Below are 26,648 nucleotides of genomic sequence, written 5' to 3'. Positions count from 1 at the left end.
CCTTTAAAATAAATGGACACAAATCTATTATATTATTTTGTGTAATTTCTTTATATAATGGTGTGTATACATATATCTATTTATACAATTATAAAATGAACACTTTTCTGTTATCTTGACAAAAAAAAAAAATTTGATAAATGAAAAGAATGAGATTCAAACTTTAAATTTTAAATCTAATGAAGAAAAATTTTACCACTTGAATAATGTACAATATACCATAAATATTTTATTTTATTTTTGTTTATTTAAATCACACACCTGCCAATCGTGTATATATATAGTAATGATAGAAATTTTTTTTTTTGAAAGACGCCACAACCGCTATAATGCTGCACACCATTTATGAGTGGGCCTCACATATCATAAATAGTGTAAATCACTATAAAAATTGTGAAAATCCTTTAAAAATGAGATTTCACTCATTTTTCATATATATATAACTATTCTAATTTTTTGAGAATAATAAAGTTGTTTGAATTGAGAGAGGGAAGAAGTCAAAAACCACGTGCCGTAGGTTGAAGAGTCTCCCACCAATTGTAACACCTACGTATTTAGAAAAAATAAATAAATAAAATAAAATAAGTAGTATCGTATCCACGGTCAGTAACAGAAGAGAGAGAGAGAGAGAGAGAGAGAGAGAAGCCCCACAACACCATGCAATATTTTCCCCCACACATCATTTCCATGTTTCCCGAAAAGGAGATGTTGAAAGCTCTGTGCCTCCGACTCTATCATCTCTCTCTCTCTCTCCTCTACTTTGTTGTTGCGGTGGTTGTGTTGCACTCTCTAGTAACTAAATAATAAAACAAAACACTCACTCTTCAGAAACAAAGAAAAAGAAGTGCAAGGTAGTTTAGGTGTGGCTTTTCCAAGGATATTTTAAGGTCACAGGTCGTAGTTATGATGTTGGCATTCCCTCTGCAATTTTATTTCCCAAAACGTCCCTACTCCACTGGGCCCTCCATTCTTTTTTCCCATTTCTGTCCCAAAAATTGACTAATTATTCACTATTCTCAAAATATTATATTTATAAAATATACTTAATTTATTTTTAATAACATAGAATGAATCATGTGAAGAGGGAGACCTACACTCCTCTCTCTTCTTTCTATTTCTTTCTTCTAGCTTATTAGATGTCAAAATAAGAGTGATATATTAAGGAATGTAACATCATTTTATATTTATATTTACATACAATATGAACTCACTTTTATTAAGTAATTAAAAAATATGAAACAACTCATCATCTTAACATAAGAAATGTCATATAATATTTATTATAAAATTACCTAATGATTTTTCAAATCAATTTCTCAAATAATTAAGAGTCATGTTATCTTTTCTTTTCTTTTCTTTTCTTTTTTAATTGGGCAAAATCAATTGTTAATTGTTTGATTAGCACTTATAGAAATTAGTCTCCCCACTCTTACAAAGTATATATTCACATCTTAATTCAACTCCTCCTTAAAGAGCGTTGAACTTATAATCCTCTTATAACTAAACACGCAAGAGAGTTGTGTAAATTTCTATTTTTTTAACTTAACCTTTGACTTTTATTGATTTAATAATATTTTTTTACAAACTTGATTTAACACATCTATGTATAAACTGTCACATTTTATAATCTAAAGTTTGAACGCTCAATACCACATCAAATTATCAAAAAAAAAAAATTATTAAAATATATATATATATATATATTTGTGCAGTATTTTTTAAAGAAAATAATATAAAATTTATATATAAAACGATACTCTTACCTTCAAACTTATTATTTTAAAATAATATTTAATAATAAAGATATCACTGTAGTGTTATTATTTTCCAATAGATAATTTTGTATAAAAATTATGTAAAATATTATTTCCCAATAATTGACAAACAACTTTTCTTCTCTCTCCATCTATATGCAGTTAGGTGGCCATTTTCGAAGCATAGTGAAGAACATGAAAACAAAGGCTTGGCTTGTACCCCCTATTTGTCTTTTAATGTCGTACAAACACATATAAATCCACACTATCCTCTACATATACCCATGTGTTTGAGTACACCAATGTCTTATAACTAGCCCTTCTTTCATAGTCATACATCTCTCTCTCTCTCTCTGTGAAGCTTCCTCTTTCAATGTCTTAGATCACCAATTTTACTAGTTCCAAACTTGTGTAAGCTAGCTCTGTCCGAATGCCAGAAAAAACCATGAGCATATCCGTAAATGGGCAATCTCAGGTCCCTCCTGGCTTTCGGTTTCATCCAACAGAAGAGGAACTCTTGCAATATTATCTGCGGAAGAAGGTTTCATTCGAGAAGATCGACTTGGACGTTATTCGCGATGTCGATCTCAACAAGCTTGAACCTTGGGATATTCAAGGTTTGTAAAACACTGCTACGTCTCCGGATACCGTTATTTATATATTCATATATTTAGAGCTGATGTTTTGTTTACACTTTGATTGATTCACAGAGAAGTGTAGAATAGGCTCGACACCGCAAAATGATTGGTACTTTTTTAGCCACAAAGACAAAAAGTACCCGACTGGTACTCGAACAAATCGAGCCACTGCGGCTGGGTTTTGGAAGGCTACGGGCCGTGATAAGGTGATCTACAGCAACTCTAAGCGGATTGGGATGAGGAAGACCCTGGTTTTCTACAAAGGCCGTGCTCCTCACGGCCAAAAGTCTGATTGGATCATGCATGAGTATAGACTTGATGACAACATCTGTGATACCAATAATGTAAGCTACCCTATTTCACTTGTTCCAACTTATTGTTTATGTCTATTTCTAATTTCTAATTTGATTGTCACAAACTACTACCTATATACCATCTAAAAAAAACTACTACCTACACGGTTGATATTGGTTAATACGTGTAAGAGATTTTGGAGTCATACCAATATTTACCGATATCAGAATGATTCTCTTGGCACTACTAATTGGACCTGATGGTCTTCAGATTCATCTCGAGTTACTTCTTTAAACCAAATCATTCATAGTATAGTGTCTAGTAAATTATTTATGTAAAAAATAAATTAAATGAATATCGATAATCATATATTTAAATCATATTTATTATAAAAACATGAACAACAATTATAATTTTAATTTCAAAAAATAAGTCGTTAATTTTTCAAAAAATAAATGTGATCAAATTTATTTGATTTTCTATATAAATGATTTTTTTGAAAATTATACAAAAGTTCAACATTTTAAATTATTAAGACATACTCGAGGTGGACTAGAAGTCCCCCTCAACTTGACGTATTATTATTTGATATTAATCAATATATCATCGTATGTTATTATTTGAAATTATGTGATTTGTAAATTAATTAATGGACATATTGACATGAAGGTTCCCGATGCCACCGGAGATGCAACACAAGAAGAGGGATGGGTGGTCTGTCGTATCTTCAAGAAGAAAAACCACCACAAAACCTTAGACAACAACAGCAGTAGCCCTTTCAATTCATCTATAATCAATCTCGAAACAACAAGAACCCAAATACCCACTTCAAGCGACGAAGGCACCTTAGAACAAATCCTTCACTACTTGGGAAGGAGTTGCAAGAAGGAAGATCATCATGATTCAACAATCAACAACACTCCAGGATTTCTCATGCCCATCATTGACACCACAACCATCACCAAACACGGCCTCCATGACAGGTTCATGAAGCTTCCGAGTCTCGAGAGCCCAAACTCTACAAATAATAGCCAACCTTGTTATCAACAAATTCAACAACAACAGATGCTCACAGACAATGATGAAACAGGCCTTCATGACTGGACAGCACTTGATCGGCTCGTAGCTTCACACCTCAATGGCCAAACCGAGACTTCAAAGCAAATAACATCGTGCTTTAACGATCCCAACATGGGTTTCTGCTCCCTTACCTATCATGATCTGCAACTACAGCAGCAAGAGCAGCAGCAGCAACTACGATCATCGTCATCATCACCGTCCAATAGGCCGCCTTTCCATGGCACTCCTTCGCAGGATGAAAATGGCGATTTTGACCTTTGGAGCTTCACACGATCTTCCTTGTCTTCTACCGATCCCCTATGCCATATGTCCAACACTCCTGTATAATACATATATCATCAGAGTTTTTCAACATCGGACGATACGTATTTCGATATTGTTGTTTAAACCGATGATAGAAATTAACCACTGTTATAGTTTATTATTATGATAGGAATTATGCAATAATATTGGGTGATAATATTACATATGAATGAATAAAGTGAATAATTGTGAGATCATGGAGTAGTGGCATTGTCAAGCATGCATTATATCTTTGATTAATAATAACAAATAATAATAATGTGTCTCCCATTTTGAATTGCCGTTTGTTTGATTTGATAAGTTGTTTCTAACAGCAATTATAAACCCAACTAGCCTCACATGGCCACCTTTAACCAAAAAGGAAAAACAAGATCGTGTCCATAGTCAATGATCATTTGTGACTTTGATTCAATTCCTTTGTCCATTTGCCCAGGTAGGGTGTGGGGGTGAGTGAGCCCATGACTCACTCAACTGGTAAAGATAAAATGGTCCTAGCCAATGGGCTCCGCCACAACATGACTGGTATGTCTCTCTCTCTCTCTCTCTATTACCCATTTCACATTTCAGAGAGAGAGAAAGAGAGAGGCAAGTGAAAAAGAAGCATCTTTGTGAGCCAAAGGCCATCAATCTTGATCATGATTAGCAATAGCGAAGCGATAATGATAGCGTTGACAATTGACATATAAATGTACAAGTTGAGAGTCAATTTCATAATTGATGGCAATTAGCCTATAGCTAAGTCATTTCTATTGCCTGCCTTTCTCTCTCTACTGATGCTGATGGTCACCTTCTTAACTGTTAGAGGTTGTCATTTCTTTTTCTTTCTTTCTGCTCTTTGAACCATTGGTCTTTTTAACGCCAACCGTGCCCAGAAGCAACAAACCAAAACAAAAAAGTTGCTTTTGAAATTGAAGCACAGGAAATAAACGTGATTCTCCCTCTGCCATTTAAATACTTAGGTTCAATGATCAGTAGTTGTAATAAGTTTTTTGGAGTTAGTTTATGTAGAGCGTTTGCTCTGACTTTGAATGAGATCTCTGATAAAGAGCCTAGCCATGATAAAGCTTCTTTAGCTACATTACAATATAGCTCCAGCTCAAGCTTCAGCCAACATGCTCAACCGACAGCTTCATCAGCACCTGCAACTGCTGTGGCTAAGTCATTGTCATTGCATCAGTTAGACAGTTAGGCAGCTACAGAGTAAACTAGAGTCAGTTAGTTTGTTATGAATTAGTTAGCTTGAACCAGAGTTAGTTTGTGTAGTTTATAAATATCTTCATCTCTGTAATTGTAATTCAATTCAAATTAATAGAAAATTTTTGATCTCTGCAAAATATCTTTTATGGTATTAGAGCCATCGCCTCTTGTGAGCATTGGTTCTTGAGGATTCATCAATGGCGTCTTCAATGCCATTTCTGAATCTGGCCTCTTCTGCTGTATCATCTACTTCATCTTCCATACCTCCAAATCTTGCACTACTCATTACAAATCTGAATGCCTTCGTAAATGTCAAACTTGATTCCACAAACTTTATTATCAGGAAGAATCAAGTTCACAATATTCTGAAAGCTACACAGCTTCTCAGTTTTGTTGATGGCACACAGGTATGTCCATCATCTACTATCATTGATGAACATAATCATGAGATTCTGAATCCAAAATATACCAATTGGATGCTGATTGACTCTCATCTTCTCAGTTGCTTAACTGTTACTCTCTCACCATCTATCTTCACTTCTGTGTTTCATTGTTCCACAAGTCATGATGTGTGGAGTGTTCTCAAATGTTTTACATCTTTGCCCCGATCACATATTCATCAGTTGAAGAATAAACTTAGTCAAATTGTTTAAAAAAGGCCACACAATGGATACCTATTTGACTCAGATCAAGCCAATTGCTAATTGGCTTTAGCTGCATCACCTGTTGATGATGAGGAACTGGTTCTCCTGGTGACAGTTCTCCTAACCCTACCAACTGGTTTTTAGATTCTGCAGCTACTAGTCATATCACAAATGACTTGCACAATCTCTCTTCTTATCAACCATATCATGGACATGGTCAGGTCACTGTTGGTGATGGAACTGCCTTACCTATTCATCACACTGGTCAAGGTCTTCTCCCTACTCCATCATTTTCTTTTCATCTCTCAAACATGCTTCATGTACCTTCCATTTCTTCCAACTTAATTTCTATCCTTCAGCTTATTTCTGATAATCATTGCACTATTACTTTTGACAAAGATATGTTCATCATACAGGACAAGAGTACCAAGAAGGTGCTATATAAATGCTTTCATTCCCATGGTCTCTGTCATCTTCTTAGTGCTGTTCCATCTTCTGCATCTGCATCTGCATCTGCATCACCAACTTGTTTTCAGTCCACTATTAATTCTTCTCATTGGCATTTTAGATTAGGCCATCCTTCTTCAAGGAAACTTCAGCACATTGCTACACATCATTTGTTACCTTCTTCATCTGTAAATGTTCCATTTGTTCTTGATAATAAAATGTGCTCACATTGTTGTGTTTCCAAAAGTCATAGACTTCTTTTTAGCTTGTCTAATTCTACAATTAATAAGCCATTGGCACTTATTCACTCTGATGTATGGGGGTCATTCACTTCATCTGTTTCTTCATAAAAATATTATGTGTTGTTCATTGATGACTATAGCAAGTTTACATGGTTGTTTCCTCTTCATTATAAAAGTGAAGTTTTTCATAAATTTTTGGAATTTAAAGCATTTGTTGAAATACAATTTTCTACTCAATTACAAGTGTTAAGAAGTGACAATGGTGGTGAATATCTTGGCACCAAGTTTCATGATTTCTTAAAGAGTCATGGCATCCAACATCAGTTAAATTGTCCTCACACACCTGTTCAAAATGGAGTAGCAGAGAGGAAACATAAACATCTCATAGAGACCGCTATTGCTCTTATGCACCACTCTTCATTTCCTCTTGCATATTGGTTTGATGCCCTTGCCACATCTGTTTTTCTCATTAATAGACTTCCTACTGCTAAGATCAATTTTCTTACTCCTTTTGAAATGTTGTACCACCATGCTCCTGATTATACATTGCTCAGAACTTTTGGTTGTAGATGTTATCCATGGCTTAAACCTTATGTTTCACATAAACTTCAACCTAGGTCTGTGCCTTGTGTGTTTCTTGGTTACATTCCATCTACCAAGGGCTATAGGTGTCTTGATCCTGTTACTGGACAAATTCATGTTTCCAGACATGTTGTTTTTGATGAAGATGTCTTTCTCTTTGCTTCTTCTCCATCAGTTAAGTCTGCCTCTACTTCTTTGTCCCAGCTGAGCTTATTTTTCTGGTCTGATCAGTCTTTATCTATGCCTTCTCCTGTAGTTTTTCCTGCTACCGCTTAGTCACCACAGTCACCAATTTCACCACAATCACCAATTCCAATTGTTTTTGGTTAATTTGATTCTGTTCAGTCCTTTTCTAGACCTACCTCACAGTCTAGTCATCAGTCCTCTGTTCCACAGATTGTCCATCAGTCTGTCCCTTCTGTAAATTTATCTGTTCCTACAACTTCTGCTCCTCTTGGTAGTCTGCCTTCTGTGTCAGCTCAGTCTGCTACTGCTCTGTCTCAGTCTGCTGGTTTACCTCAGTTTGTTGCTGATCCGTCTCTATCTGCTGGTTTGCTTCATTCTTCTTCTATCTCTAAGCCTACTTCTGAGCCTCAAATTCCCATATCTTCTTTATCTGTTCTTTTACCTCCTATTCCTTCCTCTCATTCTATTCACTTCACTTCTCCTCCTAACATTCATCCCATGATCACTAGGTCTAATCTCTGCATCAGTGTTTTCTCACTTCTTCTTATCATACTGAGCCTCAATCCTATCAAGAGGCCTCTCAATCTAGTGCTTGGACTGCTGCCATGAAGGATGAATACACTGCCTTGATCAGACAAGGTACTTGGACTTTGGTCAATCTTCCTCCAACCAAAAGGGCTATTGGTTGCAAATGGGTATTTCGACTTAAGAAAAATTCTGATGGGACTATTGCTTGGCATAAAGCCAGATTGGTTGCAAAAGGGTTTCTTCAAACTGAAGGCATTGATTACTTTGAAACATTTAGTCCCGTAGCAAAACAATACTATCAAAATTCTCCTATGTTTGGCTCTTCATTTTCAGTGGTCTATCAAACAGCTCGACATTTCTAATGCGTTTCTTTATGGTATTCTAGAGGAGGAGGTGTGCATGCATCAACCTATTGGTTTTGTTGATCAAAATTATCATTCCTTAGTTTGCAAACTGAATAAAGCCTTGTATGGCTTCAAGCAAACACCTAGGGCCTAGTTCTCTAATTTTTTCTCCTTTCTTTTCACTCATGGTTTTAAGGCCAGTCATTGTGATTCATCTCTGTTTGTTAAAAAGACTTCTCACTCTATCACTGTCCTTTTAATCTATGTTGATGACATTTTACTTACAGGCAGTGATTCTTCCTATATTTCTACTCTCATTACTCAGATGCATTTTACCTTCTCTATGAAGGAATTGGGGCTGCTCAATTATTTTTTGGGAATCTCTGTTACTACTTCTTCTTCAGGATATTTTTTATCTCAAAGAAAGTATGTTACTGAAATTTTGGTTCAAGTTGGTGTGACAAATTGCAAATCTTCTCCTTCACCTTTGCCTCTCAAATCTTCTACTAATCAAGTAGATTTACCCTTTTCTCAGCCTTCTCTCTATTGTAGTCTTGTTGGTGCCTTACAATATCTTACTATTTCTCGTCCTGACTTAGCCTTTGCTGTTAATCATGTATGCCAATTTCTTCAGACTCTTCTTACCAGCCATTTTACTTTGGTTAAAAGAATTCTTAGATATCCGAAAGGCACTCTTTATCAAGGTCTCCATTTTACTCCTGGCCCTCTTACCTTGCCTGCCTTTTCTGACTCAGATTGGGCATGTTGTTCCCTTGACCGAAGATCAACCACTGGTTTTTGGGTCCTAATTTGATTTCTTGGTCAGCCAAGAAGCAACCTACCGTGTCTAGATCTTCCACTGAAGCTGAGTATAGAGCTCTTGCTCAAACTGCTGCTGAATTGAGCTAGCTTGGAATGTTGCTGTCTGATCTTCATATTGCAGTTCCTACTCCCATCCTTTGGTGTGATAATCTGTCTGTAATTTCCTTATCCAGCAATCCTGTGCTTCATGCCAGATCTAAACATATTGAAGTTTATTATCATTACGTTCGAGAAAGAGTTGCAGCCAAGAAACTTCTTATTCATCATGTTTCTTCTATGGATCAGTTTGCTGATTTGTTCACCATGCCTCTCCCCTCTCCTCAGTTTTTGTATCTTCAGAACAAGCTTCTGGGATCTTTCATCCCTCTCAGCTTGAAGGGGCATGATAAAGAGCCTAACCATGATAAAACTTCTTCAGCTACATTACAGTATAGCTCCAGCTCAAGCTCCAACCAGCATGCTCAGTCGACAGCTTCATCACCACCTGCAACTACTGTGGCTAAGTCATTGTCATTGCATCAGTTAGACAGTTAGGCAGTTACAGAGTAAACTAGAGTTAGTTAGTTTGTTATGAATTAGTTAGCTTGAACCAGAGTTAGTTTGTGTAGCTTATAAATATCTTCATCTCTATAATTGTAATTCAATTCAAATTCATAGAAAAATTTTGATCTCTGCAAAATATCTTTTAATTTCTGTAAGTAAATGGTGGGATTGATCCTCCAGAATTAGTTGAAGTGTGCATAAACTGAGATAAACACCCAATTATCCAAAAAAAAAAAATTAGTGAAGTGAAATTGTAAAGTAGAAACTTTATTCGTCCAAATACATTTTGATTGGAGGATACCATATTGAAAAATCTAAAATTCCCAAGATATTGATTTGTGATTATATTTCAATTTTAAATAACGAATAACAATCACAATCAAACAATCAAAGACAAATCGACAAAACGATTTAAAATGGAAAAAATCACAATTAGAGCATCTCCAATTGTGATTAAAAAAAAATCACAGGTCAAAATCACAAAATAATCCGCTAAAAAAAAAATTATACATGTATACCTTCAATTACCTAGCGCATACACGCCCCGAATTGAACCGACCTCGATGTGTCTCTTTTACTACCGTTTTCACCTTCGAATTGTCTTGTCTAACGTTGAATCCACAACGTTGATGTCGAATTCACGACGATGAGGCACTATAGAATCCACCAAAGCTTTAGGCCCAAGCTACTCGGAATCCACTGAAGAACACCTCTCTTTTGTTCACGAAATAATAAGAACAACCCTTGATATTTGGCAATCTGTAATTCGTTGATCAATCGATCACCTTCTATACATCAAGGAAATGCATATAAAATATCCTTCAATAGAAAACACTTTTGTTTTTCTTTCTCTATAAGGTTTTGGACGATTTAAACCCTAAAAATAGCAAACTGCGCACTTTATAATAAACTGAATCACAAAGATTGCTAGAGCGACCAATTCATCGCTTAAGCCATGACTCGACTGCTCGAGCGCAAAAGGGATTCTCTAAGAAGTTCAGTCTTCTCTGCAAAAATACTAGATGATGCCATTCACCGTTCGAGCAGTTAATTTGGCTTCGAGGGCGCTACCCCTCGACCCTGCCTAGGTGCTACCCCCTCGTCATGACCCAAACCCGACCCTATGGGTTTAGACCGTAACAGGCCAATAATCCCGAATTACTCGGCCTCAAATTAACAAAAATATTTAATTATTATTGGGGCCAGAAGCGGACGTTGAATGATAAAATTTTGTCTAATGAGCTATTCATATATGACATATCAAAGACATCTCATTTAGTGAATAACTCACATCCATTCATATACAAAAGATATTACAAGCCAAGACCATTCACAAGATTATTATTATACAAAACTCAAAGCTTAATTACAAACATGGTCATACATAACCAACAAAAAAGGACTAAAAAGTTAAACAAAACCTCATGCGTGAGGCATCTTTGGCTAACTCCACAAAACTCAGTGTTCTTTCATAAGTTCACTAGGACTAAGGCTGGGCATCCCATTGCTCACCTAGATACATATAAATATGGAGTGAGCTAAAACTCATCGAATACCATCAGAGTAAAGAGGTTAATGAATGAGATTCGTATTAAGTAAAATCGTATACCTATTATACAAAATCACACATATAGCTTAATCATTTGAATACTTTTCCTATTCAAATCAGATCCAAGTAGATCATATCAAAGTAAAACGATCTCGGTCTAATATATTCATATACAAAATGACCTCAGGTTCAACTCATATGCAAAACGACCTTAGGTCTATCATATACAAAACGATCTTGGATCCATCATATACAAAACGACATTGGATTTATTATACTTTAATCTTTATCAAGTTGAATTCAAAGTCACATTGAAACATTCGAAGTCTTATTCATATTTTAGAAAGCATAAGTTCCAAGACTTACTATAAAAATAGTTAAGAAAATAGCATATAACAAAATATCTTTACTAAGATATTACTCACAGTGTTCGAAGTGTTGTCATGCATCTGTGATCTAACCTACATTACACATAACACATAAGACACTTTGAAACATTTGACCAATTCAAATCATTCTTGTTTTACTTAGTTCATTTCATTTCATTTCTTATTTATTAGGTCATTAACAAGCCACAATGTATGCCTAAGAATACTTAAAAAGACATGTGGACGGAAATATAAACACAAAATATTTTTTCAAAATATGATGAAATAGAGGTCTTTGCTCGAGCCAACTATTGGTTGCTTGAGCGGTCACAGAAATTTGCAAAAGTACTGGATGAGTCTCATGTGTGCTTGAGCCAACTATATGTTGCTCGAGCGAGATGTAAAACATATAGTCAATTTGCTCGAGCCAACCTTTGGTCGCTCGAGCGGTCTGCAAAGACTGCAAAAAAGTTGGGAGCTCGTCAAGTTCGCTCGAGTCACCACTTGGTCACTCGAGCGGTTTGTAGAATTTTTGGGTTTTTTGACTTGCTCCTTGAAGTTCAAAACTATGTCTTTTATGCTCAAAGCTTGCATGGCTGAATAGAAACATATAGAAACCCTTTATAATGCATAAATTCATGGAAATTATGAAATCATATTCTTAAATCTCTTTCAATTTTCCAAAACAAAGTTCAAAACTCAATGTTCTTGCCATGCATGTAGTGAATTGATTTTGTTTCTTTTCAAAACTCATGAACTTAACAAATTTGAGCTCAAAAGCTCCATGCATGTATAAAACTCTTTTCCATAATTCTCAAATCATGAATTTGAAAGCCAAAACATGATAAATCAAAGATTCATGTACAAATTAACTTATAATTTCAACATGGATGACAGAATTTAACCTTAACATAGCAAAATTCAACATATTCATGCATGCATGTAAAGTTACAACACTTCTTGGCAAAAATACATGCAAAAGGTCATATATACATAAAAAACTCAGCTTCATCTTCAAGAATTGAGGGTCAAATTCTTACCTAGAGCCTTTAAATACACTTGTTCTAGCACAATCTTGACCAATTCAAGCTATTCCTTCAAGTTTCTCTTAAATCTCTACACTTTCTCTCTCTCTAGATAAGAGGTCACTCTCTCTCTAAAAATGAATTCTCAGATTTTGCTCTCAAAATGAAGGAGTTGATCTCAAAGTTGAGCTTTAGGCTCATACATATATATATATATATATATATATATATATATATATATATATATATACATATCTAGGATGGCTTAACAAATGAATTAGAACATTAGTCTAATTAAACACAACTTAATTAATTAAACTAAATCAATTTTTAATCAAACTTACCAAATAGTTCTAAAAATTCTAATTAGTTTATTCATGTAGCCAATTTCGATTTTTGAAATCATTAAACCACCAATTTCGAATTCTAAACAAAAATCATTACAGATAGTTTTCAAATCAGATAGATGTACATAAGTTAATCACATGGCACATATCACAATTAATAATTAATAGGTAATTAAATAAATATAATCATGATATGCATATCGGGGTCATCACAATCTTCCCACCTTAAGAAGTTTGGTCATCTAAACTTGTGTTACCTTATATCGGATATAAATCAAATGTTTTAGTCTCATATCATTCTTCATTCAGCTTTGTCACAGAAGTTCGATCCGTTTCTCGGTTATTCAAAAATTCACAATTCAATTCAGTCATTTAATTCAGTAGTCCATGACAGTCATTCAAAGTCTTTCCGAGGTCATCGGAATTATAAAGTAGATCTAATTATTAATCCCATGGTGGCAAAGGTAATACCGCGGAGACCAAGCACATGGCGTACATAATTCACATATTCTCATGGCATTAATTGTACAATACGATATCATTGAAGCATTCAATCACATGTTGTACATATCTCATAGCATGAATTGCAAAATTCGATAACACCGAAACAACTAAACTCTACTGCAATACACATTTCCAATCAGTCAGAGGTAAATATTCAAATATTGTTCATAATCAAATCAGTCTGCTGTTGATAGTTCCTATAGCATCGAGTTTAAAATACGGTAGCACACAGTCTACTGTCAACAGTTCTTATAACATCGGGTTTAAAATACGATAACACAGAAGCAGTCATCCTCTAAAACAGTTAATCACTAGACTTGCACAATTCAGTTCATCTATACACATATGTCTCCAATAGTTGAAGTCTGGTTCTCACTAGTGTTCGTAATTAGATCAATATGTTGGCAGTACATATGAAGTCTTCTAAATAAGTCAAGTATTCAAAACAGATTCAAGTTCTGGGTTTATCAATTCCCTTGACAATAATAATCCGATCATTTATTCATAAACAATTTATAATCGTCCGTAAACAAAATCAAATCAAATAATGGTTCTCAAATCAGGTGCAGATCTTATCAGATCAAATCAAACAAATGTTCTACCCCCATCGTTCTCAAGCGAAGTACATTTGGTTCTTTAGGTCATATTCCATTTGCTTAGATACATAGTCAATAATTTCACAATTGTTCTAAGTTCATCTGTTCTCAAGGTTATACATCATAATGATTCATATCAAAGTGTTTCAGGTTATATACAATATGGCATTCTCCAAATAAGTTCACATGTAGATATATGGGGTATACAGTAACACATCATACAAAATTCCTTACTATATGACCCATTTTACGACATTTATAACAAGTCTCGGAAACTCGATAATAAGTCCCTCGGTGCTTTTTCCCACATTCTGAACAAATCAGTGTTGAACCATTTCTTTGAGCGAGTTCATCTTGCCTAGATGTTTCTATCTTCGATTTTTTATTTTTCAAGAATTCCTTGTTCACATCAGAGCTTAGTTTCTTCCTTTTCCTTTTCCTTTTAGAAGGTTGGTTCATGTTAGTTTCAGATATCAGTACTTGATCTAACACCTCAACATATTTTTTTATTTTCAAAATATTCACTTGATGCTCCTGCACCAATGGTGGCGGAGGTTCTTGTCGTAACGGTAATTGTTGTTGTTGACTTAAGGTCTCTGTCATTTCTTCTACTATTCTTTCTAATCTATTAAGTCGAGCTGTGGAAGATTCTATTAACTAATCTGTCCTTGTTTTCTCCATGCTCTGCATGAACTCATACTATGACAAGTACAGAGATATACACAGATACACATGGACTTAGTAACATATGTTCTCTTATTCATATTTCCATAGTCGGAATACACATAAGCATATACTTTCAAATGCATACAGTCTTAAGTCTCTTCTAGATGTCTTATTGCTTATTTGGACAAGTGTGTAAGTCATTAACTCATGCTCTGATACCAACTATTATCACCCAAACCCGCTTGTAGACACCCCATTTTTTACGGCCCTTAAGACTTGGGTGTTACTGATTAATCACTCAATGATGAATGTGTGTCCTTGTCAAATGCTTGACTTCCTCAGCAGGAAACCTCAGTGTTGAACCTTCAAACCTTGTGCTTTGTTTTGGACCAAAACAATGTTTTTTTTTTTCCAGGCCTATGCCTCTAGGGACCTGCCGTCCACTAGTGTGGCATGCCGCCCACTAATGTGGCATGTCGGCCACTAGTGTAAAAAAATAGATATTTTCTGCCAGCTATCCCTACAGATACATGCACCATTCCAGCTATGTTTGTAAGGATATTTTCGAGGGTCTCTCATATATTTCTATATATAGATGACCGTCTCTTTTGTTTTCAAGGTTAGAAAAATTTAAGAGTGAGAAAATACTTTTGAAGAGCAAAATTTTGAAAAATTCGTCTCTCTACAATTCTCTCTCTCTCTTACAACTTGCATAGCCTTTGCCTAAACACTCTAAACCAAACCTAGAGAGTTTCTTACTGAGGTGATTTGAGCTTACATTTGAGTTCTTGAGGCACTTGAGAGTGTGAAATAGTGGTTTAAAAATCCAAGGGACCATTGCTCTTCAAGAGGTATATCTCCTAGTTCTTTTACACTACTTGTTTTCTATCTTTTCTTGTTGTTTTTGAGTTGCCCTGTATTTTTGGGCTAAAACTTGTGGTTTAAGGCCATTAAAGGTATAGGGGTTGATAACCCTTCTTTGAACATTACTTGTAAGGCCTTTGCCCTTGTGTTTCTCACATTCTCATCAATTTTTTTTGAACTTTTTACCACTGATTTTCAGATGCTTTCAATGGCAAAAATCATGTTTTAAAGTCCCAAAAGTGGAGGGGTTAGCCTCCCCTCCTTGTGCTTGTGTGCTAGCTTAATTCCTCAATATTTTAGCTTATTGTTTTAGCTATTTTTGTCTTAAGTCTAGTGCTATTTTTGATTATTTTAGGACTGTTTTTAGTTGTTCATTGCATTTAAGCATTGTATAGCATGCTTGTAGTGTAATGGTCCTTATAGGCTTGGTGGTTTAGGCCTTGACCACCAACCTATTTGAGTTGATGCATTTATGTCTTGCTTTCCATACTTGTTTTCACCTCTAATCATCTCTGCAATCTCCCCATTTTCTTGGCATTTTATTTGCTTTGAGAGTAGTTTCAAACCAATTGTTTGTTTAAGTTTGGGGATTCATTACCAATGGCATGACATCTCTTTCATGCCTAAAACAACATTTGATTTGGTACTACTTTCCATTGGTGGACTTAAAACTCATTTTTGGACTTAATGAATTAAGGAATGAAAGGTAATTAAAATGAAGCAATAAAACTTGGACTAAAATGGAACAAGATAATAAGATTTATGTTCAATCGGACGTTAATTGAACACATGGAGACTTGAGTCATTTCATACTTGTTAAATGATGAAATGGTTCAAGTTTCCAAGGTCAACCACTTCCCTTGATCAATCCATGATAAGGAGAAGGTTTTGTTGGTCTTTTGTTATGCATTTATTGAAATTATGTCCCTTGATTCATAAGTCATCACGCAATGAGATTGCGTCGATTGATGGCTTGCGAATCAAGCCTAGCCCTCCTTTGACCTGTTTGCTGATAAGGAGAGGTAGAGTGGACAAATGTCCCTTGAAAATACTCTGGTTTATGCTCTGTTTGTCCTCTATTGTTGTAGGAAAGAACCAACATCAGTGACTAGCAGGCCACTTTTACTAGACAGCAACCCATTATTAGTGGCCTATTGGCCACTACTTCTGGGTTGCCGGCCACTTTTTTAGCCAGACAGTGTCCTTTTTCCAACAAAGCAGAAGCTGAGATGAAAAAACAGTGCAATTTTCTAACTGTACAACAGAGGCATTCCGGTAGCAAAATGAAGAGCATTATCAGGTGGAAATCCGCGTTCATGCATAAGCCATCCCTAGCATTTCGGGGCCCGTTTAAATTTATATTGTACTTAGCTAGTTAGTTGTGTTGTACTTAATTAATTAGCTAGAATAGTTAGTTAAATTTGTTATTATAATAATTGGTTAATTAGCTAATGTAGTTAATTTATTCATTTGGTTTGTAATAGTTAGTTAATTCGTAGTAATTAGCTAGGACATTCATTTGGACCCTCCTGCGTGAGGGCAACAATGTAATAATGTGTATGTCTTCCAACCCCACGTCTTTCTCCCTTTTATTTACTTGCTTATAATATGTAATTTAAAACATCACGTTTCTTTTAGCATTTCCCACGTTTGCATCCACTTGTTTTGCATGAATCGATGCTCAGTTCATCATTCTAACAAAGTATTGTCGTTTATTACTTCGTTGAAAACGTGTTAAAACCACGTGCTCTCAAATTGATTCACATGTCATAATTAGTAGTCGAGCCTATTAATTGCATGTGTTGCATTAGTCATATTGCATTAGTTAGGGGCATGCATGTTTTCTAACTCTTATGTTTCTTTTGGCTTGCCTTGGAGTACGAGGTGAGAATTTTTGTGCTTTACTATATCGCATGCGTGTGATTGTTTCCATGTTTAGCATGCTTGCCATGAGGCTAATTACTTAAGTGATAAATTGTTTGAATGCCTATGGATGAAAGCTAATTGCTTGAATTTGAATAATTTGAGTAATGTACATATGCGATCACTTTTTCAAGTGGTACATATTCGAAACACTTTTCAAAAAACAAACATGAAATCAAATTGTTCTAATTTTTACAAATTAGTCTATACTTGTGTGCATCACATAGTAAAGTTAGTCTAATAATCGGAACAAGAACATATAATGTAAATAATATTCACATCATGATTACTAGAGGCCGATCTTTGATCGGGCGAGTGGAGTGCTCAATTCATGACCTTTCCCTCTCGTACCTAAGTTCCTGAGCCGAAATAATTTGGTGATGGCGAACATGTGGCCTTTAGCATGAGTCATGAGTTTTCTAAATTTTCTAAAAATATTTTGGTGGTGAATCTGTATCTGGCAAAGCAGTCTATTTTTGGCATTTTGATTCAAAATCGATTTTTCAAAAGATTTACTGGATTTGGACTCTTTTGTGTTTATCTATTTCACATTACACTTGTGGAATCAGATTCAGAACCACGGGAGTCCGAACTGTAGGGCTTGTCGTATCCGAAAGGAGCACGAAAAGTCGAGCCATACCGCCCCTATGGGTTTAGGCCGTAACTGACCAGTAATCTCAGATTACTCGGCCTCAATGACAGAATTAACAAAAATATTTAATTATTATTGGGGCCAGAAAAGAAAGTTAAATGATAAAATTTTGTCTAATGAGTTGTGCATAAATGGCATATCAAAGACATCCCTTTTAGTTAATAGCTCATATCCATTCATATACAAAAGATATTACAAGCCAAGACCATTCACAAGATCATTATCATACAAAACTCAAAGCTTAATTGCAGACATGGTCATATGTGACCAACAAAAAGGGACTGAAAAGTCAAATGAAACAAAAGCCTCATGTGTGTGGCATCCTGAGCTGACTCCACAAAACTCAGTGTTCTTTCACATGTTCACTAGGGTTAGGGCTGGATATCCTGCTACTCACATACATATATATAAATACAGAATGAGCTAAAGCCCAGTGAATGGCATCAAAGTAAAGAAATTAATGAATGAGATTCGTATTAAATAAAATCATATTCGTATTACACAAAATTGTGCTTATAACTTAATCGTTTGAATACTCTTCCTATTCATATTAGATACAAGTATATCATATCAAAGCAAAACGACCTCAGGTCCAACTCATATGCAAAACGACCCTAGGTCCATTATTTACAAAACAACCTTGGGTCTATCATTCCAAAATGACATTAGGTCCATCAATACAAAATGACCTTGGGTCCATCAATACCAAACGACCTTGAGTCCATTATATACAAAATGACCTTGGGCTCATCAATGCCAAACGATCTTGGATCCATCATTTACAAAACGACCTTGGGTCCATTATACTTTAATCTTTATCAAGTTGAATTCAAAGTCTCATTGAAACATTCGAAGTCTCATTTATATTTCAGAAAGCATAAGTTCAAAACTTACCATAAAAGTGGTAAAGAAAATAGCATATAACAAAATATCTTTATTGAGATATTACTCACAGTGTTCGAATTATTGTTACGCCTTCGTGATCTATCCTACATTACACATAACACACTTTGAAATATTTGACCAATTCAAATCATTCTTGCTTTACTTAGTTCTTTTCATTCCATTTCTTACTTATTAGGTCATTTACGAGTCATGATTCATGCCTAAGAATGCTCAGAAAGACATGTGGACGGAAATACGAACACAAAACATCTTTTCAAAATATGCTGAAATGGAGCCAACTATTGGTCGCTCAAGCAGTCACAGAGGTCTACAAAAGTATTGGATGGGTCTCATGTGCGTTCGAGCCAACTATATGTCGCTCGAGCGGATGCAAAACATATAGTCAGTTCGTTCGAGCCAACTTTTGGTTGCTCAAGCAGTCTGCAAAGACTGCAAAAATGCTAGGAGCTCATTAAGTTTACTCGAGCCGCCACTTGGTCGCTCTAGTGGTCTGCAGAATTTCTAGATTTTCCAGCTTGCTCTTTGAATTTCAAAACTATATATAATTTTATATATATATGTGTGTGCGTGTGTGTGTGTGGAAGTTCTATAATGGGGGTGTTTGGCAAGTTGTTTTTGGGTTAAAATCATCAAAGAAAAAGGTTAATATAATTAATAAGATAAAATGTTACATTCAAACTATAATTATTTCATTTTTTCTCTCACAACCATCAAATTAACTTTTAAAAAAAGCCAACCAACTTTTCAAACATAATTATTTTAATCAGACTAAAATAGCCAAAGATCAAAAAGTCGACTTCTCAAACAGGCCCAATATACACAAACTCAATATCGTATAAGTAATTATCATATGATTTTGTATAAAAACTTTGTTTGGATGACATTATTACAATTTTAGGCAACATCTAATTTTTTTTCTTGTCCACTTATATAAGAATACATTGATTTTTTTTTTTATCGGCAAAATAAAAATATATTGATGAAAAGAGAAATACAAACAATACAAACAGTACAACCAAAGATCACTATGCTTGTTTCTAGTTTTCAGAATTCATTTTTTAGAAAATTATAGGTTGCGTTTGATAGAACTTTCTAACTATGATTTGAGAATAGGAGTTGTATTTTGTGTTTGTGAGTTTTGGAATTATGATTTGAGTGTGAAAAATTTATTTGGTGAATGAGTTTTGAATTAGGTGCGGAACTTTTGATGTGACATATGATATTTGATACAAAAACTTATAGCTCATAACCAAACACACAACTCAAAATTCTATTAAAGCTCATAAAAAAATTTTAAAAATTCAGAAAATATTTTTTGTTGAATATATAAAAATTAACATGTGTCAATTGAAAAAAAAATAAATAAATAAAAAAAATTCACTGTTCCGGTCAACCGGCCAAACGACCGATGGGTCCAAATTTTTCCACCTTCGACCAAGTTTTCAAAAGTGAACGTGAAATTAATTTTTGAAAGTTGCAAACAAACACCATAGGCAAATCATAGAGTGGAACTAAAGTTCCAAAACCCTTCCAAACACAGCTATACTTTTTCATTTTCTGTATTTTTTTGTTTTCACAATTTTTTTTTAATATTTTAAGGATTTTTTAAAAAAATTTTAGACACACCTAACATAAATACACTTAGAAAGTATAATATTTGTGATTTTTTTAAAAAATTACTAAATACCAAAAATACAAAAAAAATATTAAAATTCGGTACATTTTTTGTATTTTTGGTTATTTATTAATTTTTAAAAATATTTTTTCACAAATAATTTACTATTTAGATACATCTAAGTAAGGTATATCTAAAAAAGTAAAAAAAAAATTGCTTAAAATTTAAAAAATATTTACTAAAAACAAAAAAATACGAAAAATAAAAATCTCAATTTTAAAAAAATTGAATTCAGAAAACTAAAACCAAACACACTGAATATGTTTTTGATATTTTTTGACTAAAAAAAAGTGTAAAAAATAGAGAGGAAAATGAATTTTTGATTTTTTTATATCGTTCTTTAGTTTTTTAACTTTTTTTTAGTAATTTTTTAAACTTTTTAACTATTGTAAGGAGTTCCCAAACTTATTCTAAATAATATCCATAAAAATGACTTGAGATAAAAGAATGATTGTTGGTTTTGTTTGACATCATAAGTTGCGATTAATTTAGTTATAAAAAGTTAATAAGACAAAATGTAATATTGAAATCATAACTATTATAATTTTTTTCTCATAAAAGTTAAAAAATTCAAAAAAATCAATTTAAACAAACTTTTTAACCGAAACTAAAATGAACAAAAAGTCAAAAGTCAAAAAAACCAACACACATACCAAACCACAACTCTGGAATGTTTTGAAAAATTGATTAAAAATTGACTTTTTAACTTTTTGTGACTTTTTTATGTAAAAAAAATTGACTTTTTTATCTAAAAAAGTTAAAAAAATTAAAAAAATTAATTTTTTAGACTTGTTCCCAAAACACCCCTTTAAAAAGGAAATGCCAACAAAGTTGGCATACCCAACAAGCCAATCAACTTGCTCGTATGGCTGTGGGTGTGGTGGAACCGTGGGTATGGAGGAGGAGATGCCGGAATTTATAGCGACTCTGGTTCGTGCAGAAGCAGTGTCCTGATTGGAGATTTCTTTGTGATACTTTAGAAATTTTACTTGGCTTAAAGTATAATAAAATAAAATAACTCTACATCCCATCATAAAGGGAACTTGAAAAATTATTTTGCGGGAGGGTGATACAGCCCTTTAATTTTACACCCATAATTTCATTTCTAATGACAGGTTCACTTCTGTGAAATGATCTCACATTTGAAAGAGAATTAATTAGTTATCATTGATTATCACTTTATTAGAGGTGCAATTATAATAAAATTATGAAAGATTGATTAATAAGTCTCATATTTTGAACTTATAGTCCATATAGTCTCATATTTTTTCTTTTAATCCATTTAGTCATTTTAGATGTATAATGATCCATTTGCGGCTACATTAGAGTGTCACATTTAGAAAAAGTACACTAAAGAATCTTTTAGTGTCAAATTATATCCGTCACATTGGAGTGTCACATTTAAAAATAGTACACTAAAGAGTTTTTAATTTTTTTAGAGTGTCACATCATACTCGTCATGTTGGAGTGTCACATGTCACATTTAAAAAAAAATATACTAAAAAGTTTTTTTTTTTTTGAAATGTCACATCATATCCGCCACGTTGTCACATTTGGAAAAAATACACTAAGGAGTTTTTAGTTATTTTGAAGTGTTACATCATACATGCCACGTTGTCATATTTGGGGAAAAAAAATATACTAACCTTCGTTTGGCAACTTGGGTTGGGTTGGGTTGGGTTGGGTTTAGGGCTATTTTAGCCACAAAAAAGCAAAATAAGTTTTTTTAACATAATAAGACAAAACATCACATTCAATCCATAATCATTACATTTTTTCTCTCACAAAAAGTCAAAAAAACCAAAAAAGTCTATCCCAAATGAGGCTTTTTAGCAAACAATCAAAAAGCCAACCCACTTTCCAAACGAAAAGAGTTTTTAGTTTTTTTGAAGTAAAGGTATTGGAGTGTCATATTATATCCTCCACGTTTTACATTTGGGAAAAGTACAGTAAGGAGTTTTTAATTTTTTTAGAGTGTCACATTGTTGGAGTATCATATTAATACCTACCACATTGGAGTATCACATCATACCTGTCACATTAATAAAAGGGTATAGTTGTCCACCAAAACACTACCAAAATAAAAAAAATAAAAAAAAGGACTATATGGAAAGAAACTCTCCATTAATAAATAGGTCAATAGAAAAAACTTGAAACTAATTGGAGCACTTATTTGTGAGATGAAATATATTGGTAAATATTCCTAAAATTAAAGATAAGACATTTCTCTTATTTTTAGAGCCTACTTTAATAATTGATTTGTGTTAATTAATGACCAATCTTGGATATTAATCATACATACTTTCAACTTTTTGTTTGTACATAACACTCATTTCTATACAATATATATAAAGCATGGATGCAAAGTGAACAGTATTTTCAGCCAAGTATGAACAGTATTTTTTGAATGGTTGAATAGTCTATTATACCCTTGTGCTTTATAACTTTTCTTCTTTGGATGCAAAGGTATTGATGGAAAACTAACTTCAAAAAAATCCACAGTATACCCACCCACTCTCTCTTTATATTTGTCCCAAAGAACCTTCCCTTCTCTTCCCAACGGTGATTTCCCTTCACTGGCCACAATATTCGACCACCTCCTCTCTCTTCTCACTGATCTCCTCCATCCTCTCTTCTCTGGCGACCGCCGATGACATCTCCTATGTGGTGCCGATTTGTTTGATTTTGTAGATATTCATAGTGTTCAATAGCGAATCAAACGGAAATTGAGCCCAATGATGGAAGAATACGACATAAGCTTCTATTAAGGCAAAGACACAGATGAAGAATGTTAGGTATTTCGATTTTAGGTTCCTTTTGATCCAGTTAGGATTTGTAAAGTGTTTTAATTTTCTTTGGTTCTGTTAATTTGTTAGGGTTCTATTCTTTTTATTATTGTTTCCTGTGTGTATATTTTGCGCCGCTTTGTTGATTTTTTGGGTATTGATTTTGGGTAAAAGAGGGTTTCATTGATTTTTTTTTTCCCTACAAAAAATAATAATTTTAATTTTGGGTAAGATTATTCCATTACTTTTTAAGTTTGCACACAAGGGAGATATTTGAATAATAGACGATTTATTTATTTATTTATTTATTGTTTTTGTTGATTACGAGCATTTACTATGGTTAAATTATATTTTGACAATTCTAGGATAGTTGTTGCATGGGACTTGTATAAATCCCATAAGCAAAGCTGTTCAGGGAAGGATTCATTTCATTTCACTTCACTATTTTTAGCTTATAATTTGTTTATATACTAACATTAGTATAACTACAACCTCTAGATCAATGAAACACTAAATTAGAAACATCATTGACAGCAACAAGAGAACAGGGGCATAATTTGTATACTAACATTAGCATTTATATACTAACATTAGTATATACTAAATTCACATAAGTATAATTTGTTTAGCTTATCATTTCATTTCAATTGTAAAATGAAAAGGAAAATAGTGAGATTGAAACATCATTGACAGCAACAAGAGGAGAACAGAGGCATAATATGACTTCAAAATATCAATTAGAAAACCAGAACAGAAACTTCAGGATAATGTAGTCTTTCAATCTCCCTTGTTGTTTGTTCAGTTGAACTTGAGGCATAATATTACTACTTTTTGCATGTTAGGTGTTCATATAATAGAGGAATACACTATTCTTCATTCATAATTGTTATTATGAACAAGTCTAAGATTTTATTTTTTTTCCCAGTACACTAAAAAAATTCATCATGAAAAGAATTCTTCAAATTATTATCTTTGAAATCCAAGATTAACCTCATTCTTTTGCAAATTTATTCTCATTGCTATGGAATTCTCATTGCATTGTTAACTTTGTTTTGTAGTTAATTGTAGTCCAATAATTAAGTTGTAAATTGGATTACTCTATTGGTTGGTTGGTTCTAACCATATAGGCCCTGTTTAATTGTCCGGATTGGATTTAGATATAATGGAATATAATATGTTTCGGATATGAGATGAATTATGTATATCGTATGATTATTTTTATTATATCCAAATTCTTTGGATGGCTAGTTTGGTCTGAAATTATGAGATGTTGGGGGGTTCAATGGATCATACCTGGGACTATTAATGGGCTGTTACACTGGTGGACTAGTTTTGATCCAAAAAAAAAACATGAATGGATGTGCTCAAAACATAGGAATGAATGTGTATTTCAAAGTGTACAACCAAACATAGGAATGAATTGTTTATCTTTTCTTTTTTCTTTCACATTATGAAAAAAAAAAAAAAAAAAAAAATCTTTGATAAACTTATTGCCTTGGAATCGCGTTCATATTCATTGAAATGTTGTGGTTGAAAACACATAACGTCAAAAACTAATGTGAATGTTGTCTATTTAAATTCATTATATTATTAACTGTTTTTTTCAAAATATCTTGTCTCTTTCATTTATTGTGACATTTTGTTTTCAGGGCCGCTCGAGCGGGGAAACTGCCACTCGAGCGGGGAATTGTTGCTCCTAGCATTTTGTTGCATTTCAGGCATGTTTGCTCAAGCGTGAAATGTTAGCTTCCAGTAGTTTCACTGTAGCGCTGCAAAACTTCTGGAGTTTCTCTTTCTCCACTCGAGCGAAGAAGTTGTCGCTTGAGCAGACCCTCTTGATTGTGTCTGGATGCTTGAGCGTGGGAAGTCACGCTCGAGCATGGAGCGCAATGTCAGCTTTTTAAATATGGTGATTCTAGATCATTCTTTTATCTCTTTTGTTCCATCTTTCATCTCCCCTTCGTCTCTCTATAGAACCCTAAATTTCTACCTCTCAATACCTCTCGCACATTTCAACCCAAAATCGCTTGTTAGAGGTGAAGAACACTGGAAAATTATCCTTATCTACCGATTGGACTGTGGGTTTGTGATAGTTACGTGAAGAAGTTTGGATTTTGGGCTTGATAGTTAAGGTAGGGGTACTTTTATCCTTGTATGTCTTCATTTTTGAAGAGATTTCATGGTATTGTGTGTGATTTGTGAACTAATTGAAGATTTTGTTGGATTAAACCCTCATTTCACATGTTTACTCATTTGCTTAATATTTTGTTCGAAATCTCTCAATTCCTTCTTTAAAATATGAATGTAAATGTGGTTAAAATCTAGATTGATGATAAAGATTAGAAACCCCCCAAATTAGGCGAAACCCTAAGTTCCCAAATTGAGTAAAAATACTAAACTCAATGGAATTGCTTTTGATTCATAAAATTTTGAGAACAATGGATAGATGGGAAATGTAGATATTGATGTAATTAAAGGAATTGTGGTTTGTATGCTATTGTTTTTTGAGTCTTATGTGATGTCCATATATGGTAATGTTGGATGTTTGCTTTTGGGATTGAAATGTGAATTAATTGTTAGGGATGCATAAGTCCAATGTGTGAGCCGGTTTTGGGTAAACGTAGTGTTGTGTTGTGTTGGTACTCGCGCGGGGAGTATAAAAAGGTGCCCAAATGCCCTGTCTAGGCTTATCGCTGGACGAATGTGGAAAAATGTTTTGGGGTGTCCACACAGTCCCGCGGTATAATAGCTAGCGAAAATGAAAAAACGGATGGTTTTTCTTAGGGTGCCCACCTCCCGCCGTATGATAGCCGGCAAATGTGAGGGGTTGTTTGTTGAAAGTGAAAGTAAGGGTGTTCTCTATTGGACTCATGTAGGTAAATGCGTGACATGATTTCCATGGTTGTGGATGTTTAATTGCTTTACATGAAGACATGAATTGTAATTATTTGTGTTATATTATTACGGTTCATTGGGAATTGTTGATGATTATCTGTGAAGACGAATTTTATTGTATAGTTTTATCACATAAATGCCATAAACTTGTTCAAAGGATTAGATACCTGGATAAATGTATTCCTATTGGGCATTTATCTCAACCCTAATTTATTTTTCAGGAATTGATGAAGTTCAGCCTCATTGAAGGATTGGTCCAAGCATTAGCTCTGTTTTCTTTTTGGGATA

The 26,648-nt window shown here is 33.9% G+C and overlaps 1 protein-coding gene across 1 annotated transcript; it reads left to right on the top strand.

The window, feature by feature from the left end:
- The first annotated feature begins 1,937 nt into the window (after positions 1–1,937).
- On the top strand, positions 1,938–4,266 carry LOC114319386 (NAC domain-containing protein 43). Its single transcript, XM_028266390.2, has 3 exons — positions 1,938–2,371; positions 2,465–2,736; positions 3,356–4,266. The coding sequence occupies exons 1-3, from the start codon at positions 2,185–2,187 to the stop codon at positions 4,091–4,093; spliced, it is 1,197 nt and encodes a 398-aa protein (XP_028122191.2). The 5' UTR covers positions 1,938–2,184; the 3' UTR covers positions 4,094–4,266.
- The last annotated feature ends 22,382 nt before the right edge of the window (positions 4,267–26,648 follow it).

This window comes from Camellia sinensis, chromosome 5, assembly GCF_055761805.1.
Source record: "Camellia sinensis isolate YWXY chromosome 5, ASM5576180v1, whole genome shotgun sequence".
NCBI lineage: Eukaryota > Viridiplantae > Streptophyta > Magnoliopsida > Ericales > Theaceae > Camellia > Camellia sinensis.
Note: the sequence above shows the minus strand (reverse complement) of the source record. Positions and strands in the feature narration are given on the sequence as shown.

What these genes read in the sequence shown, in the direction of transcription:
- LOC114319386 (XM_028266390.2), top strand. Translation starts at nt 2,185, where the DNA reads ATGCCAGAAAAAACCATGAGCATATCCGTAAATGGGCAATCTCAGGTC. An exon ending in TGAACCTTGGGATATTCAAG is followed by an intron (nt 2,372 to 2,464) that starts GTTTGTAAAACA and finishes ATTGATTCACAG; the next exon opens with AGAAGTGTAGAATAGGCTCG. An exon ending in ACATCTGTGATACCAATAAT is followed by an intron (nt 2,737 to 3,355) that starts GTAAGCTACCCT and finishes ATTGACATGAAG; the next exon opens with GTTCCCGATGCCACCGGAGA.